This window comes from Bos indicus, chromosome 1 (assembly GCF_029378745.1).
Source record: "Bos indicus isolate NIAB-ARS_2022 breed Sahiwal x Tharparkar chromosome 1, NIAB-ARS_B.indTharparkar_mat_pri_1.0, whole genome shotgun sequence".
NCBI lineage: Eukaryota > Metazoa > Chordata > Mammalia > Artiodactyla > Bovidae > Bos > Bos indicus.
The window spans coordinates 68,282,764-68,297,664 of NC_091760.1; the positions used below are offsets into that span (position 1 = coordinate 68,282,764).

At 54.5% G+C, this 14,901-nt stretch overlaps 1 protein-coding gene across 1 annotated transcript in view; it reads right to left on the minus strand.

Moving 5' to 3' along the window:
- Nucleotides 1-203: 203 nt before the first annotated feature.
- ADCY5 (adenylate cyclase 5) overlaps nt 204-14,901 on the minus strand; it is a 159,403-nt gene continuing 144,705 nt past the window's right edge. Inside the window, exons 17-21 of the mRNA XM_019956682.2 lie at nt 14,372-14,504; nt 8,953-9,216; nt 7,713-7,917; nt 4,227-4,351; nt 204-2,546 (exon numbers count right to left, since the gene is read on the minus strand). Of these exons, the coding sequence (XP_019812241.2) occupies nt 2,418-2,546; nt 4,227-4,351; nt 7,713-7,917; nt 8,953-9,216; nt 14,372-14,504 (856 nt within the window). The 3' untranslated portion in view covers nt 204-2,417. The remainder of the gene's footprint in view (nt 2,547-4,226; nt 4,352-7,712; nt 7,918-8,952; nt 9,217-14,371; nt 14,505-14,901) is intronic.

The window sequence follows — 14,901 nt, forward strand, 5'->3', positions numbered from 1 at the left end:
TCCTGTGGCCTCCTGCACCCTGGCACGTCCAAGGTCACCAGTGTTCTCCCACCTGCTGCCACAATGACTGCAGTCTTTGGCCAACATTCTCACCACAGCAGTGCACTGTCCCCACTCAGGGGTGCTCTGTCCTACACTGAGAGCACTGTTCTTCCCACTGGAAACAGGCCCACTGCCCCAGACGCAAATTAGACCAGAACACGTTACCAGTGAAAGTGTTTAATAGTTAAATTATTTAAATAGACTTTTCCATTTCCATGGGAAATCATAATTGTATTCATTTTTGCAAGAGCAGGGATAAAAAGAGTGCACACCCCTTGGAGGGAATGAAGAGCTAGCACTGCACGTGGTCACCAGTCACTGCCAGGATGGGAGGGAGGGGCCCCACAAGGCCAGGGAGTCCATGACCAACAGGGGAAACACTGGAGAAACCAGCACACACGTTACTCAGGTTGGGAGCAAAATGAAAACCCAGCACCACTGGTGGGCCGTATGGAGAAGTCAGGGACTCGAACACAACACCATGGAGAATGCCAGCCCCTTGGGACAGATGCAGGGGTGATGCAGAATTCAGAGGATGGAGCAGCAAAAGCACAGGGAAACTAAGGCTGCCAGTGTTAGGCCCATAAGCTTTGCTTCTCAGAATTGTGTTTGATTGGGGTGGGAGGTGGTGTGTAGAAAGGGGAGGGCGGGGCTGGTGTCCACTGAGAGGTGGTGCAGGGGGGTGTCAAAGTAACGTTTTGCAGCTGGCATGTAGCTGCCTCCTCACCTCCTTCAAGCTCACATGGGAGGCGAGAATAATGCTGCCCTGAGACGGAATGAAGAGATCTGGGCACAGGACCCAAGGATTCTGTTTGAATAAGGTCTCTATGACAGTATATCCTTTTCCAAATGCCTCCCTCATAGGACATAAAAAATAGACATTTTTCTTGGTGTATTTGACTGCTCCCACCACACCCCCCAAATGAAATCAGACAAAATGAAATTTCTGCTGGCTTGGCCCATGGGTTGGCCCCACTCTTTCCTCTGTCTGGTTTGTAGATGGAGAGCAAAGCCCCCAGTTTTTCCTTGCCTGAGGGATCATCTCCAGAGAGACGCCTGCACCTTGGAAAGCCAGGCAGCCCAGCCTTCCCCACACCACCACGCCAGCTGAGCTCTCAGGGTTGCAGGGGCTGCCTGTCTGCCCGAAGCAAAAGCTGACATCTCCGGGAGCGGAAGGGTGGAAGGAGGCCCTGCTGTCTGCCACGGGTTGAGGCTGCTTCCCTTGACTCCAGCTTGGCCTGAGATGGGAAAGAGGCTTTTGCTTTCTTTTTATTCTGTTTGCATTTTACTTAATAGAAGTGACAAGTGTGTGTGTGTGTGAGAGAGAGAGAGACAGGGAGAAAGGGTAACGTGTGCACGCATCTTCCCACATATGGAACCCCAAAGGGACACGCTCACTGCTCTGGTTGGACCTGGGAAAATCTGAGGTGAGGGAAACAGGTGTCCTGAATGAGAACAGTTCCACAGCATAAACACGCGCACGCACACACACACACACACTCCAGTACACACATTGACATACATACAGTACAAATGAGCACAAACGCCCTGCTGTGCACAGCCGTTTTCTAATATAGAGAATTTACAAAATATAGAATTTGGTATATTTGTTAGATCTCCAAGGTTTTCAATAATACAAAATAAAAAATACAAAAAGACAAGTTGGGATCCCTGGCCTCCCTCCGCAGTGGCATCCTGGTTTGTTTGTGGGCCTCTTACACGCATACAACTAGCACAGTCTAAAGAAGGGCACAGAAACGTGTTTTGTTTTATTTAATAAATATTTTCTTTTTTTCTCAGAACCACCACTCCTTGCTCCGAGTCCTCTGGCCTCCCCCTCGCAGTTAGTTCTGCCCCCTGCAGGGGCACCGGCCGTGGGTTGTGGGAGGGGCCCGCGATGAAGGCCACGGCCCATCCAAAAGCCAGCACTCCTGCCGAGGCCTGCAGAGCCGCTGCCTCGGTCTGAAGTGTAAAGGCTCACATAGAAAAGCAGCCCCGGGCCGGGCCAGAGTGGCGCCGCCTCCCGCCCGCCGGAGGCCGAGCTCCGCGGTCCTGCGCCCAGGCGGCCTGCCCTGCCGAGCCCGAGCCCTCCTGCCGCTCCTCTCCGCGCGCGCGGCAGCTCCCGTCAGTCAGAAAACTCGAGGTTCCGACCGCGTGTGGCGGCTCCTTCAACAGAGGGTGACATCTTTGGTCAGCTTGGTGCTCGCAGGACGCTGGCACCCCGGGCCTTGGACGGAGACCGCCAGCTCTCCCGCCCGCGAAGGCAGAGGCTGCTTCTGGAGTCAAAGTGGGAAATCTCAGGGCGGCCCCACGGGCTGGAGCGAGGCTTCCGCCTTGTCTCTGGAGGCCAGGCTGCCTGGCGTCCGCGGTGGCTGCTAACTGGGCGGGGGTCCTCCGTTGAGGAAGTAGGTCATCATCTCGCCTTTGCCCTTGACCTTGACCACACCCCGGCACTCCAGCTGGTACGTATTGGCGGCCAGCACCTGGTACATGTCTGTGGTGACCTAAGAGGCAAAGGAGGAAAGAGGACAGGCCATCCATGACCTGACTGCCCCTGACTTGGAAGGGTGGGTGGCAGCCTCAGGGCAGCTCCTCCAAGGAAGGGCCTCAGAACCCAGAAGGAGGCAGCACCCACTCCCAGGCAGGTGGGGTGGCCAGCCCCTCAATGCGCCTGTGGCCACGTACTGCCTATCGCCATCCTCCACAATGAGAGAGCCGTAGAAGCTGAGGGGAGCTCTCAGGAACTCACAGCTCTCCCACTCCCCACAATCCACGCCCAAGTGTTTTACCAAAGCCTCATTCCAGAACTTTCAGAAAGTTCTAGAAACTGGTTTTCCACCACAGACAGTTTGAGAACCACTACTGATCTTTCTCATTTCATCTTCCTAGGAGGTTAGAACTATGATCTCAGGCTTGGAAAACCTATGCCACTTGCCTGAAGTCACGCAGCTGGTAAATGCTAGAGCCCAGATTCACTTCAGATTGTGCTGCCCGCCTCTGCTTTGGCTTTTGGAGCAAAGAGGAGGACTCACAGGCAGTGTCAGTAATGACAGGACACTACTGCAGGGCGGAGGGCCAAGCAGAGGTGACAGGAGGAGCAGTGAGACTACAGCTTCACCACAGGGTGATCCAAGAGCCATTTCTGAGAGTGGCCAGCACCCTGCCGGGGCCCCCATCCACACCCGCTGTCCAGCCAGGGAGGAAGGGGCAGCACATTCTGTGAAGGTAAGCCCTAGGTAAAGATAGGTGCCCTGCTGCCGGTTACTGACTGAGCCCCTCACATCTGTGTATGTGTGTATGTGGGGGTGGGGTGGGGGTGGGGTTGAAGCTCTGTCAACACTCCTCCTCTCTCTCCGTCTCTCCTCAGGACCCCCACTCCCACCTTTCTGTCCCACTCTCTTCCCCCCACCAACCCCCCAACCCCCAGGATGGAGGTGAGAGGAGGCCATCTGGCCAGGCCCCTCAGGCAACACCCTGTGCTGGGATCAGTCCCTTTGTTCAGAGGCCCCACAAGGGAGTGAAGTTAGGGGACGGTTAAGCAGTGTCAGTGTGAGCAAGGACCTTAAAAATGGCCCAGTTTGCACTTGGGAAAACCGAGACCAGGAAGGCTAACCGAGGTTCCACGGTTCAGGGCCTCTCTGTGTCAGATCAAGCAAGGCCTGAGAAAAACAAAGAAAAGTGGCTGAAGAGCACCAGCCTGTACAGGATGAAGAGACGAGAAAGTCTCCAAGTCTCTGGCCAGGCTCCTTAGCTGTTAAGATTGGTGGGGGCACCATCCAGGGATCAGTGGCCTTGTCTCGTTTTCAGAACCAAGCCCTGAGTGCTCTAAGCTCCATTTAGCAAATCCTGCTCCCTGCAGCCGCCTGCCTTGTGACTGCTCTGTGTGCCTGGTGTGTGGCGTTAGCACTCCTGGCTTGGCATGGGCAGCTGGCTGTGCCATTCCCCACAATTCCTCCTGTGGCCAGTAGAGGGCTTTGTGCAGGCTAGAAGATCTGTCCAAGGTACTGAGAACCTGAAACAATTGTGTTCTCCAAGTTTCCACTGCATCAGCACCAACCACCCCATCTCCCTCAAATGTGGCTGCAGAAATTCTGACTAGGAACTGTGAGCAGCCTGCTGGAAGACCGCTTAGCATCACACAGAGGTCCCCCAGTGGACATGGAGGTAGATGCTCCTGCACTCACCTGGATGCGGTCGGGCACACCGGTGCTGTCCATGCGGCTGGCCACGTTCACCGTATTGCCCCAGATGTCGTACTGAGGCTTGCGGGCTCCAATCACACCCGCCACCACGGGGCCAATATTGAGCCCTGCAGGGCACAGAAGTCAGAATTCTCATCAGGGTTCAGACCAACTCTTTCCTGCCTGCCCTCGACAACATTCCTCCCCCGACTCTTGGCAGATTATCCCCCTGACTCTTGGTCTGAAGACACTCAGGGTCCTTCTGGCTTGAGGCTGTACCTAACCCCACAGCTGCCACTGCTTGGATCCTATTGCACACGTGCTAACTGGAGACCACAGGAACCCATTCACATAGCCACTACTCCTGTGTCCTTGTCACCCAGGCAACACTCAGCTCCTGCAGATCCACCGCTAGACTGCCCTCTTTAAGGCGTCCAGTGACCTTCTGCATTTTCTGGTTGCCTTTCTTTAATCACCCCTCTCCCGGTAGCATTTAAGTTTCCACCTTTAATTCAGAATACCAGACTCGCCTTGCTCCTCTGTTCCAGGGGTGCCACCACTCTCATTCTCAGAACCTGCCTCCTAACCCACTTCCCTGCCCAGTGTCTGCTCTCTTCAAGTAATTCACCCCCAGGTTTCCGCACCAGGGCGGTGATGCTGCAGTGACTGACACCGGGAAGTAATCTGCCACATCCATGTGGACTCTCCCTTTCCTTCTTTCTCCTCCACTTCTGCTCCAGTCTGTCTGCCTTCCTGGTCCTGCCCAAGACAACACTGAGCAGCCCTGCCCCTGAGCCTCTGCTGTGCTGGTCTCTACCTCAAATGCCCTTCCTCCTCTCCCAGCAAAGTCCTTCCCAGGCACATCTGCCTCAACCAGCATTCTCTCGATATTTTCTGCCCCATCTCCAAGGCCCAGGGCGCTCCCTCCTATTACATAAACTGTCTCTCATGATGGGCCTCATTAAGCCTAATTGTGGCTTAACTATTTCTTAGCGTGTGGCCACAAATACAGCAGGAGCTCCCACATGCCCCCCTCGACCACTCACTAAATCAGAAATGTCATCAGTCCTCAAAACTCTTCCCTCCACCAACTTCCTCTTTGGGTCCATCAAGCCACAGGTAGCTTTTTGCCCCACGTGCTATTCCCAGGCTGGGCTGTCACCCTCACTGGTGACAGTCATGCTTCCCAGGAAGACATCCCTGCGTCTGTAGGGCAGGATCTACCACACGAGGCTCCCAGCTGCCTGCCCAGCTCCTGTCTGCCTGCCACTCAATCCCCAGTCCTGGTCCAGCGCAGGAGCTGGGGCAGCTCACAGAAACATACATGCCAGGAGAGAAGTGCAGATCAGCGGAGCTGGGGAGGTGGAATGAAAGAAAACAAGGATGCAACATCATGGGAAGCCAGGGGTGATGTTTACACAGAAGCACAGACTGCCCATCAGTTAAAGCCACCCCCCAGCTGGCTCTGGTCTGGGTTTCCAGCACCTGATGCAAAATGAAAACCTGGTCCAGTCCGCAGGCATGTGCCCCCCACCAGCCCGCACGACCAGCTCCTCAGGGAAAGCCAGTTCCCAGCACTCAGGCCAGAACAAAAGATCTCCTGAGGACCTTCATGATCACAGTATTGACTTTTAAGAATCCATATTTCAGTTTAATGTGCTAATTTTGAGAACTGAAATACCAGTATCTTTGTTGGTGAATCACTGTTACTTTTTTTAAAAATTTGAAATCTGAATCATTTTTGGCCTGAGACATTTCTGGGAGGGAGCTGATAATACATTAAAATTTTGACAAAGGATTGCTCTTTCGGAAAGTATTCTTTATCTCCACCATCCTCAAGAGGTAGAGAGCAGTGCTCGACAAAGCTGTTTCTTTTGAAAAAGTAACTCTTATTCTGAAAGCCTGGGTATCCTTGACAAGATAAGGACAGAACAAGCCACTGAAACACCTTGAACCTTATCAAGCAACACAGAGTTGTGTTTCTCAGATCGTTTAGTGGATGCAGTAGCGGAGCAAATAGGCAAGTGTGCTGATGTATGTGGGTTTTCCCTGCACTATTCTTGAAGCTCTTCTGTACAGTTGAGAAGTGTCAGAATAGAAGACTGGGATAATAAACAACAAAAGGAATACAAAGAAGATGTATAGCACAGGAAATATAGCCAATATTTTATAATAATTTTACTTGGAGTAAAATCACTATGCTGTATACCCACAACCAGAGAAGGCAATGGCACCCCACTCCAGTACTCTTGCCTGGGGAATCCCATGGATGGAGAAGCCTGGTGGGCTGCAGTCCATGGGGTTGCTAAGAGTCAGACATGACTGAGTGACTTCACTTTCATTTTTTACTTTCATGAGTTGGAGAAGGAAATGGCAACCCACTCCAGTGTTCTTGCCTTGAGAATCCCAGGGATGGGGGAGCCTGGTGGGCTGCCGTCTATGGGGTTGCACAGAGTCGGACACGACTGAAGCGAATTAGCAGCAGCAGCAGCATACGCACAACTAATATTATATTGTAAATCAACCATACTTCAATTGCTAAGTCACTTCAGTCGTGTCCGACTCTGTGCGACCCCATAGACGGCAGCCCACCAGGCTTCCCCGTCCCTGGGATTCTCCAGGCAAGAACACTGGAGTGGGTTGCCATTTCCTTCTCCAATGCATGATAGTGAAAAGTGAAAGTGAAGTCGCTTAGTCGTGTCCGACTCTCAGCGTCCCTATGGACTGAAGCCTTCCAGGCTCCTACATATATGGGATTTTCCAGGCAAAAGTATTGGAGTGGGGTGCCATTGCCTTCTCCGATACTTCAATTAAGAAATAATAAATACAAAAATTGAAAAAAATTATATAGGGTTTTGGTTCAAAGATTTTCTAAACAAGTAGAATACAGCTCTGCCTGTTTTGAAACTGGCCCAGGGCCTCTGCTCAGAACTTTCCCCTCTCTCCTGCAGCAGTCCTGCCCCCCAGATACCACAGCATCAACGAAGCTCATCAAAGCCACCCAACAAGGGCCAAAGCATTTGACAAAGAAGGAATCTAAGGAAAATACGTGGACTCAACTTATCTCCACATCCTCACCATTTCTTTCCCCAGTTTGTATAGATTAGAAGAACCTTCACATCACCTTGATCTTGCTCACACACACACAGAAACCACTTAGAACTCAGCAATAACCCCTTTCTGAGTTCCGGCCTCTCCCTTGGGGAGTCCTGTGCCCTTGGCACACAGCATCCCCCACAGAGCCTCTCTGGTGGGCACAGTGAGTAGAAAAGGCAGGAACTGAGAAAAATGGTATCCTGTGCTCACCACCATGCAGAGGAAGCACCACTAGGCCCTGGGAGAGCTCTGCTGTGTGATGGGCACCAACCCCTACCCCTTGGGCAGGGACATACGATAGCATCAGCCTCCTTGGACTGGCTCATGGAAGCAGGATGGGAGAGGGGGTTTGGGGAGCCCCCACAAGGCCTCAGCACTCTGAGCCAGGCTCACCGATCTTCATCTGGAAGTTGTTGAAAGAGTGCTCGTTGATGTACTTCATTTGGTCCATCAACTTCATGGCGAAGTCGGCCAGGGCTTTGATGTGGGTCTTGCCCACCTTGTCGTAGGTGGAGTCATTGAGGCCGGAGGCGGCCATGTAGGTGCTGCCGATGGTCTTGATCTTTTCCAGCTGCCTGAACCGGTCCTCACTAATGATCTGGGAAGAAGGAGGCCAAACCTGGGTCACCCCGAAGTTGGGTACTGAGGTCTGCAGGGGAGTGCAGCACAGCCCCTTGTGTCACCCCGGTTCACACTGAGGGGCCCATCTCTGTCACCAACTTAGTGGAAAGCCTCGGTGCTCCCCAACAGTCAGGCTGCTTCCAGTACTCATCTGCTGGCTGTCTACGGGCTGTGGGCTATGAGCCCAGCCACATACAGGAGCCCCTGGGGCCAGGTCACAAGTCACCTCTGGGGCTTTTCCCCCTAATATGGATTGGCAGCCGCCTTTCCCTTTGCTGGCTAAAGTCCCCAGCCCTCCCAGGGAAACCTCCTCGTTGTTGTCCAGCAGGCCACTCTCTCCTGTCTCCAGGACCTGCTGGAAGCCTGTCCACATCCATCTCAGCCAACTCCAGGATCCGCAATGCCCGGGAGTCTCGGGGGCTGCTTCTGACTCTGCCTGGTCCCAGCTCCACCATCTCTCTAGTGCCTGTGCACCATGCCCCGGCCCCTGTACTCCTGCTGGGCTTGTCCCTCTCACACTCACTACATGGTGAGCTCCCAGCACTGAGGCTGCTCTACTGGGTACAGTACTCCTCAGGGCCTGGCACACACTAGGTACTCAACAAAGGAAATGTCTTTGCTTCTGCTGTTCAAGGCTTTGCAACTTGGTCCCACCTCCTCCTTTAGCTTAGGTATCCCTCCTCCCTTGGACTCTCTCAACGCTGAGTCCCAGCCTGAGGCCCTGTCCAGCCCGAGATGCCACAAGAGGAGTGGCAGGTGATGGGGGTGGCTGGCGAGGCAGCCAGGCGGGGCCTTCATGGGGCAGCTGAAGCTGAAACGCCAGCTCTGCCGCTTACAGGCAGTGACCCAAGGCAAGACGCTTAATGTCTGTGAGTCTGGGCCTCCCCCATTGTGACATGGTGATGGGGAATACACGCAGGCGCCTGTGGCAGTGCCTGGGACACAGTCAGGGCTCCTGACATCTCCACTCACACTGGTGATGGGAAAGGGGGATATCAGGGCCCCGCTGCACCTCGTCAAAGTCTGCGATGATCTCGTTGAGCAGCCGCAGGCACTCGACGCCCTCGTTGTTGGCCTCTAGTTCCACGTAGAACTCAGAGAAGTTGGCGATGGAGGCGAACATGACGGCCACGCACTCGCACGACTGATAGTAGAGCTCGTCGTTGCGCCGTTCGCGGGCCAGGAAGTGTGCGGCCACGTCCTTGGGCAGAATGTTGTGCAGCAGCCGCCGGTTGTAGGCCTGCAGCTCCTCCATCTCCTCCTTCTCCTCCGTGGCCTGGGACAGAGGGCCCGGTCAGAGGGAGGGCAAGCAGCAGGCCACTTAGAAAAAGGCAGTGCAGCCCACCTGCGTGCCCACATGGGCCCAAGACTTCAGCAAGTGCCAGCTGCATCCTCACTGCTGTCTCTACTCCAGGTTTTCAATAAAGAGCATCTATTACTCTGACCATCAGAAAAGAGAGCTCTGGTAAGTGGCTAACTCCCCGCCTGCCTCTCGGAAAGCGACACCTATGAGAGCGTTGATCCTGCAGGAGGGACCCTGAGTGAAAACAGGTCCCAGAGGAGAAGCTGGACGGATCCTGCCTGCCCCAGATGAAAAGGAGGCAGGAGGGTAAAAGGCCGGTTCAAACCCACGCCCACACGGCCCTCTAGCCACCCAAGTGCGCCTCGATTGTCCATTTGCCTCTTCGTATAAGGAAACGCACACAGAAAACCAATAAAAATAATTTTAGCAGACTGAATGCAGGGAAACCTGCTCAGAGCCCTGCCTGGTCTCCCTGGTTTCCCGAGAGCTGACCTGCCCCAGGACCAGAAGGTGCAGGTGCCTTAAGGTGCCACCTGGGCAGGACAGGGACATCACTGATGTCCCCAAGCTTGGGTCCTGGGCCTGGGACAAACCTACTATCCAGGATAAAGGGACAGTGCAGAACCCTCAGGTCAAGAGGCCAACAGTGGCCCACAAGCTGAAGCACAGAGGTAGTCCTGCACTTTGGTGTGCAAGGAGCCAGCTGACCAGAGTGTTCAAGGGGCACAGAGGTCCAGAAAAGGGGTCTGCTTGCTCCCTCCCCTCAACAGCAAACAGAATGGTCCCTTGAATGGGGGCAGGCAACAGTGTAGGTAAGGCAGGCAGACAGGCAGGCCAAGCACCATTAGCAGGGCTGTTTAAAGGATCTAGCCAGCCTTCTTGGGCCTTCCTTAACTGCAGCTAGAACCTCCAAAAAGGCCAGGACTATTTCTCAGGGCCCTGGGTCTCCAGGTAGGCAGTGGCTACCCATGGAGAAGGAGCTGCTACACCCATCAAGGCTGCAGGTCTGGCTCCAGTGGGGGAGGAGAAAGCTGAGGGATGAGGTGAGAGGACCCACCTCATTCTTGGGATGGGTGGGTCACACCCAAGGAAGCTCCTGGACCTCAGATGCTGGGGGCTCCAGCAGGCACATGCTCTCTTCCTGCCAGGTGGCTCCTGTGGGGTGGGACACTTTGACCATCCCCTCCCCTAAATTGGGCTTCCCTGGTGGCTCAGTGCTAAAGAATCCTGCAATGCAGGAGATGCAGGTTCTAACCCTGGGTTGGGAAGATCCCTTGGAGAAGGGAATGGCAACCCACTCCAGTATTCTGTCCTGAAAAATCCCAGGGACAGAGGAGCCTGGTGGGCTACAATCTCTGGGGTCACAAAAACAAACACGACCTTGTGACTAAACAACAACTCCCATCAATAAGGGCCCCCTGCTTCTGCTCTGGAACAGGTGTGCCCGCGGGAGAAGGCTGGTGGGGGGGTCCCTCTCCTTCTCCCTGCCATCCCCACAGAGGGGCCCCAGCTGCTTTGAAGATGCACCAGGCTGCCCCCACTCCTGCCCCTGCCACCCACGGAGACCACACACCCGGGAACCCAGGAGCACCTCAGCTCCTCTGATCAGCCCACAGGTGGCAGGAATGCTTTCCCAGAGAGCATCTACCCAGAGTGTCAGGCAGTGGAGGCTGGGGGTGGGGATGCTGGGAGCACAGCTGCTGCTGGGAACGGAAGCCCAGCACAGAAGTGCTGGTCAGGTGCACCTGCCTCCTCTGGGAACTCTGCCCAAGACGTGTGGGCAGTTGCCAGCACAGCCAGCTGCTTCTAGGGCTGGGCTGTGCTCAGGCAGGATGGCTTGGGGGTTCCCAGGTGCTTGCTGGTCCTAATAAGGTCAAGGATATGGGAGGAGATAAGAATGGCCTCTCCTGAGAACCGAGGCCCAGAGGAGGGGCCATGCGGGTGTGTGTCTTGTGCAGGTGCTTCAGGGAAGCTAAGGACCCCAGGCTCCCCACCTCCCTGCCAGCACCACACCCAGCCACCAGGACCATAGATCCGACAGCTAAATGGGCTGCTAGGCGAGATCGGCAGTGGGGCAACAGACCATCACTCAACCACCGAGGACCCGTGCTCAGGTTATTATTTACCCCTGCCCCAAGCGCTGGAGGACGATGGGAGATGGAAGGATGTGGGAGCATCATGAGACGCTGCAGTAGAGGCGGGCAGACACGCCTGGCAAGCAGAGACACACGCCCCCACACTCACACACATGCGCATGTTTGCAAAATGGAGAGTGGCCAGCCACTTCCTTGTCAATTTTCCCTTCCTTCCCAACCTTGTACAGAGTGCTTGTGCCTGAGAAAGGACGTGATCAGAGGAGGGAGCGTCACATGTGGTGTGTCCAGCAAGGAAGCAGGGCGGTGAGGCGGGGAGCGGGCATGGTGGGGCAGAGAAGGGGGCTGGGGTGGGGAGGCCAGTTCCACTGAACAAATGAGTAAATATGTGAGAGAAATAGAAGGGGAAGTTATCACTGCCAGCGACAATATTTGCATGCATGGAAAGAGGAAAGCTAGAAAGAAGCCTGAGGTATTGCATTGGGAATGGGGATACTGCTACCAACCCATGGTTTTAAACATCAGCTGACAGTTACTGCAGTAGTATCCATTCATATGTATGTATATGTGTGTATTTTCTATACACTTGCATACATTTCCTAGCTTTGTCCACAGAGAGGACCTAGAACAGTGAGCACACAGCGTGCCCTGATCTGGGTTTCTAAACACCATTCTCCATGAAAAACAATTGGGGCACTTTGAAGGGAAAGTACATGATGAGCCCCAGACAGCATCTTGTGCCAGAAAGTAAAAAAATGCTCAAAGAATGACGGAGCGTGTCAAAGAACATGGAAGCCAATCTGAAGACACACGGACCAAAGCCAGGACACGTGAAACACTGAAATAAATAATGAGAGGAGCAGGGCATAAGCCCCACTGAATTCGATAGGAATCGATGAGTGTAGGCTGATGTAGATAATGAATGAAGCAAATAAGAGGAGGATAAGGAAAGCTCTGGGCTTCCCTGGTGGCTCAGACGGTAGAGTCCGCCTGTAATACAGGACACCTGGGTTGGATCCCTGGATCAGGAAGTTCCCCTGGAGAAGGAAATGGCAACCCACTCCAGTATTCTTGCCTGGAAAATTCCATGGACAGAGGAGCCTGGTGGTCTACAGTCCATGGGGTTGCAAACAGTTGGACATGACTGAGCAGCTAACACACACAAGGAAAGCTCTGCCTTAAAGGAGAATGTCGATCAACAAATGCAGAAGGGGGACTTCCCTGGTGGTCCAGTGGTTAAGAATCCACCTTGCCGTGGCAGGGGACACGGGTTCAACTCCTGGAACTAAGTAAGATCCCACATGCTGTGGAGCGACTAAGTCCATACACCGCAACTACAACGAAAGATCCTGCGTGCCGCAGCTAACGCCCAATGCAGCCAAATAAATAAATTAATTTAAAAAGAAAGCAAATGCAGAAGGAATGACAGACATAGGTCATCAAAGCTGGCAGGCAGGAGTCAGTGATGGATGCTGAGACTGCTGGGGGAGGTTTGCTGAGAATCAGAATATTGGTGTGATGCCAGAGTATCTTTCCACAAAATGCTAATAGGGTACAAAAGGGAAGATGGGGACCTGACAGTGGAGAAATCTGGCAGATGCCCACTTGAGAGGGTGATCAAGGTTAACGTCGCCAGGGGTGGGACGGGCCGACACAGAGGAATCCTCAAGGTGATGCTCTGAGAAGGGGCTAGCGAGTGTCACTTCCATGGTTTTCCTCCTGGAGGGTGGGGCCCAAGTCCGGACACAGGAAACATCAAGGGCCCCGGACTGAGGGCTACAGAACAAGGACCTCTTAAAGACTGACAGACTGAGAGGCGGACAAGAAACGTAATGGCCAAATGCACAGGGCACCTTGGAGGGGGTCCTGGGCCAGAACTGGGACAGCTGACCAAACACGAATGGTTCTGTGAGTGGATGTATTGTGGATGGACAGTGTTGATTTCCTGCCTGGGGGGTTGCATGGGAATAACGCAGAGAGTGTCCTTGCTTTGGAGAGGCAGACACTGGGAAACTGAGGGGGTGGATTGGGGCAGCGTGTCAGAAAAGAGAAGGTGATGGAGCAAATGCAGAGAGCAAATGCCTCCACTTTCGCTCAGCAGCCAGTGAAAATCAAGGCTTCCTGCCCTGGCCCAAAGACTTGAATCTCGACATTACTAGGAAGCTGAGGATGGAGGAAGCCTAAGCAAGCTACAGATGAGCTGGAGAAGTGATCTGCACACAGGAGTCAGGCCAGAGGAGGCAAAGAGGCCAGGCTAAGCTATGCCTTACAAGCAGCTGGGCAGGAGCAACAGCTCTAAGCCCCACCCCTACTCCTATCTAAAGCCAGGCTTTCTCACAGGTCCTGGGCACCCTCTCCTGCACCTTTTGAGGTGGTCGAGCAGGTAGTAAGGGGCCACACAAGGGCTACTGCTAGCACCTGGAGCACGCTGTGCATGGCCTAGCATCACGCCCTCCTCCATGTGGACACAGTCAGCTTTCAGGGCACAGAGCCTGGACAGCAGAGTGATGGCTGGATTTCAGCTCCACCAGGGTACCTGGCACCCAGCACCTCTGCCCCTGCCTGGGCTACTGCTCATCAAGGCCAGGGCATAGCCACCTGGCTGGACTTCCTGTCAACGATCTTTGATGCCCCTTCCAGCTGTCTTCCCCTGGAGGAGGCTTCAAGTGCAGTTCCGGTCACATCGAGCCCTGCTCAGACGCCTCTGGTGCCAGCTCCTGCACTCAGGCCTCTGAGGCCCTGGAACTGCACACCCCCTGCTCACCTCCTCTCCTCCTGCCTGTCCACCAGGGTCCCAGCACTGGGCACTATCGAGAGTGGGTTTGCCTGGAGCTCTACAGTTTTGCCTCTTGGCCCCAGAGAGCAGGGGGCAGACTCACCGGGACACAGGGTACCAGGCAACTGGGATGAGGCCTGAGCAGGACACCTCATCAGTGCAGAACCTAGGCCCAGCCCAGCCCAGAAAGTGGCCAGAGGCCTGGGTACCTCCTCCCGCTCCCCCCTCCCCACCCCCGCCCGAGCCCCTAGCTACCCACCTGAAGTTTCCAGAGGAAGTCGAGGCGGGCAGTGGACTCCACCTGCTGGGCATGCAGGTACAGGGCCAGCACGAAGACGGAGATGATGATGGGCGTCACCACCTTCAGCGCCACCTTGGTTGGATGCTCAGGGCTGCAGGCAGGAAACAGAGGCCCCATGCTTCATGCCAGGCTCCGAGGGCCGCTCAGGCCTGTTTGTCTTCCTCCCACTTCAACTCCCCGCTCCTCACCCTCCTGCTCTAACTTTGCCTGAGGTGTGCCATCTTCCTGGCGGACAGCACCTGCTTGCCCTGCAGCCCAGCAGCCATTACTCCTCCACTGAGGCTCACTCCCCTGCATCACTGGGGTGCTTCCCTCTGGTTACAACAGGAAATGAACTGGGCCATCTTACAAGGCAATGTATCATCCCAGGTCTCTCTCAGTTGACAAGACAGGGGTTGTAACAAGGGAGCCAGGCAGGCCATACTGTCTCTGGGCAACCTTGGGCAAATCTCTTAACCTCTCTGAATCTTAATATCCTAATCTGTAGA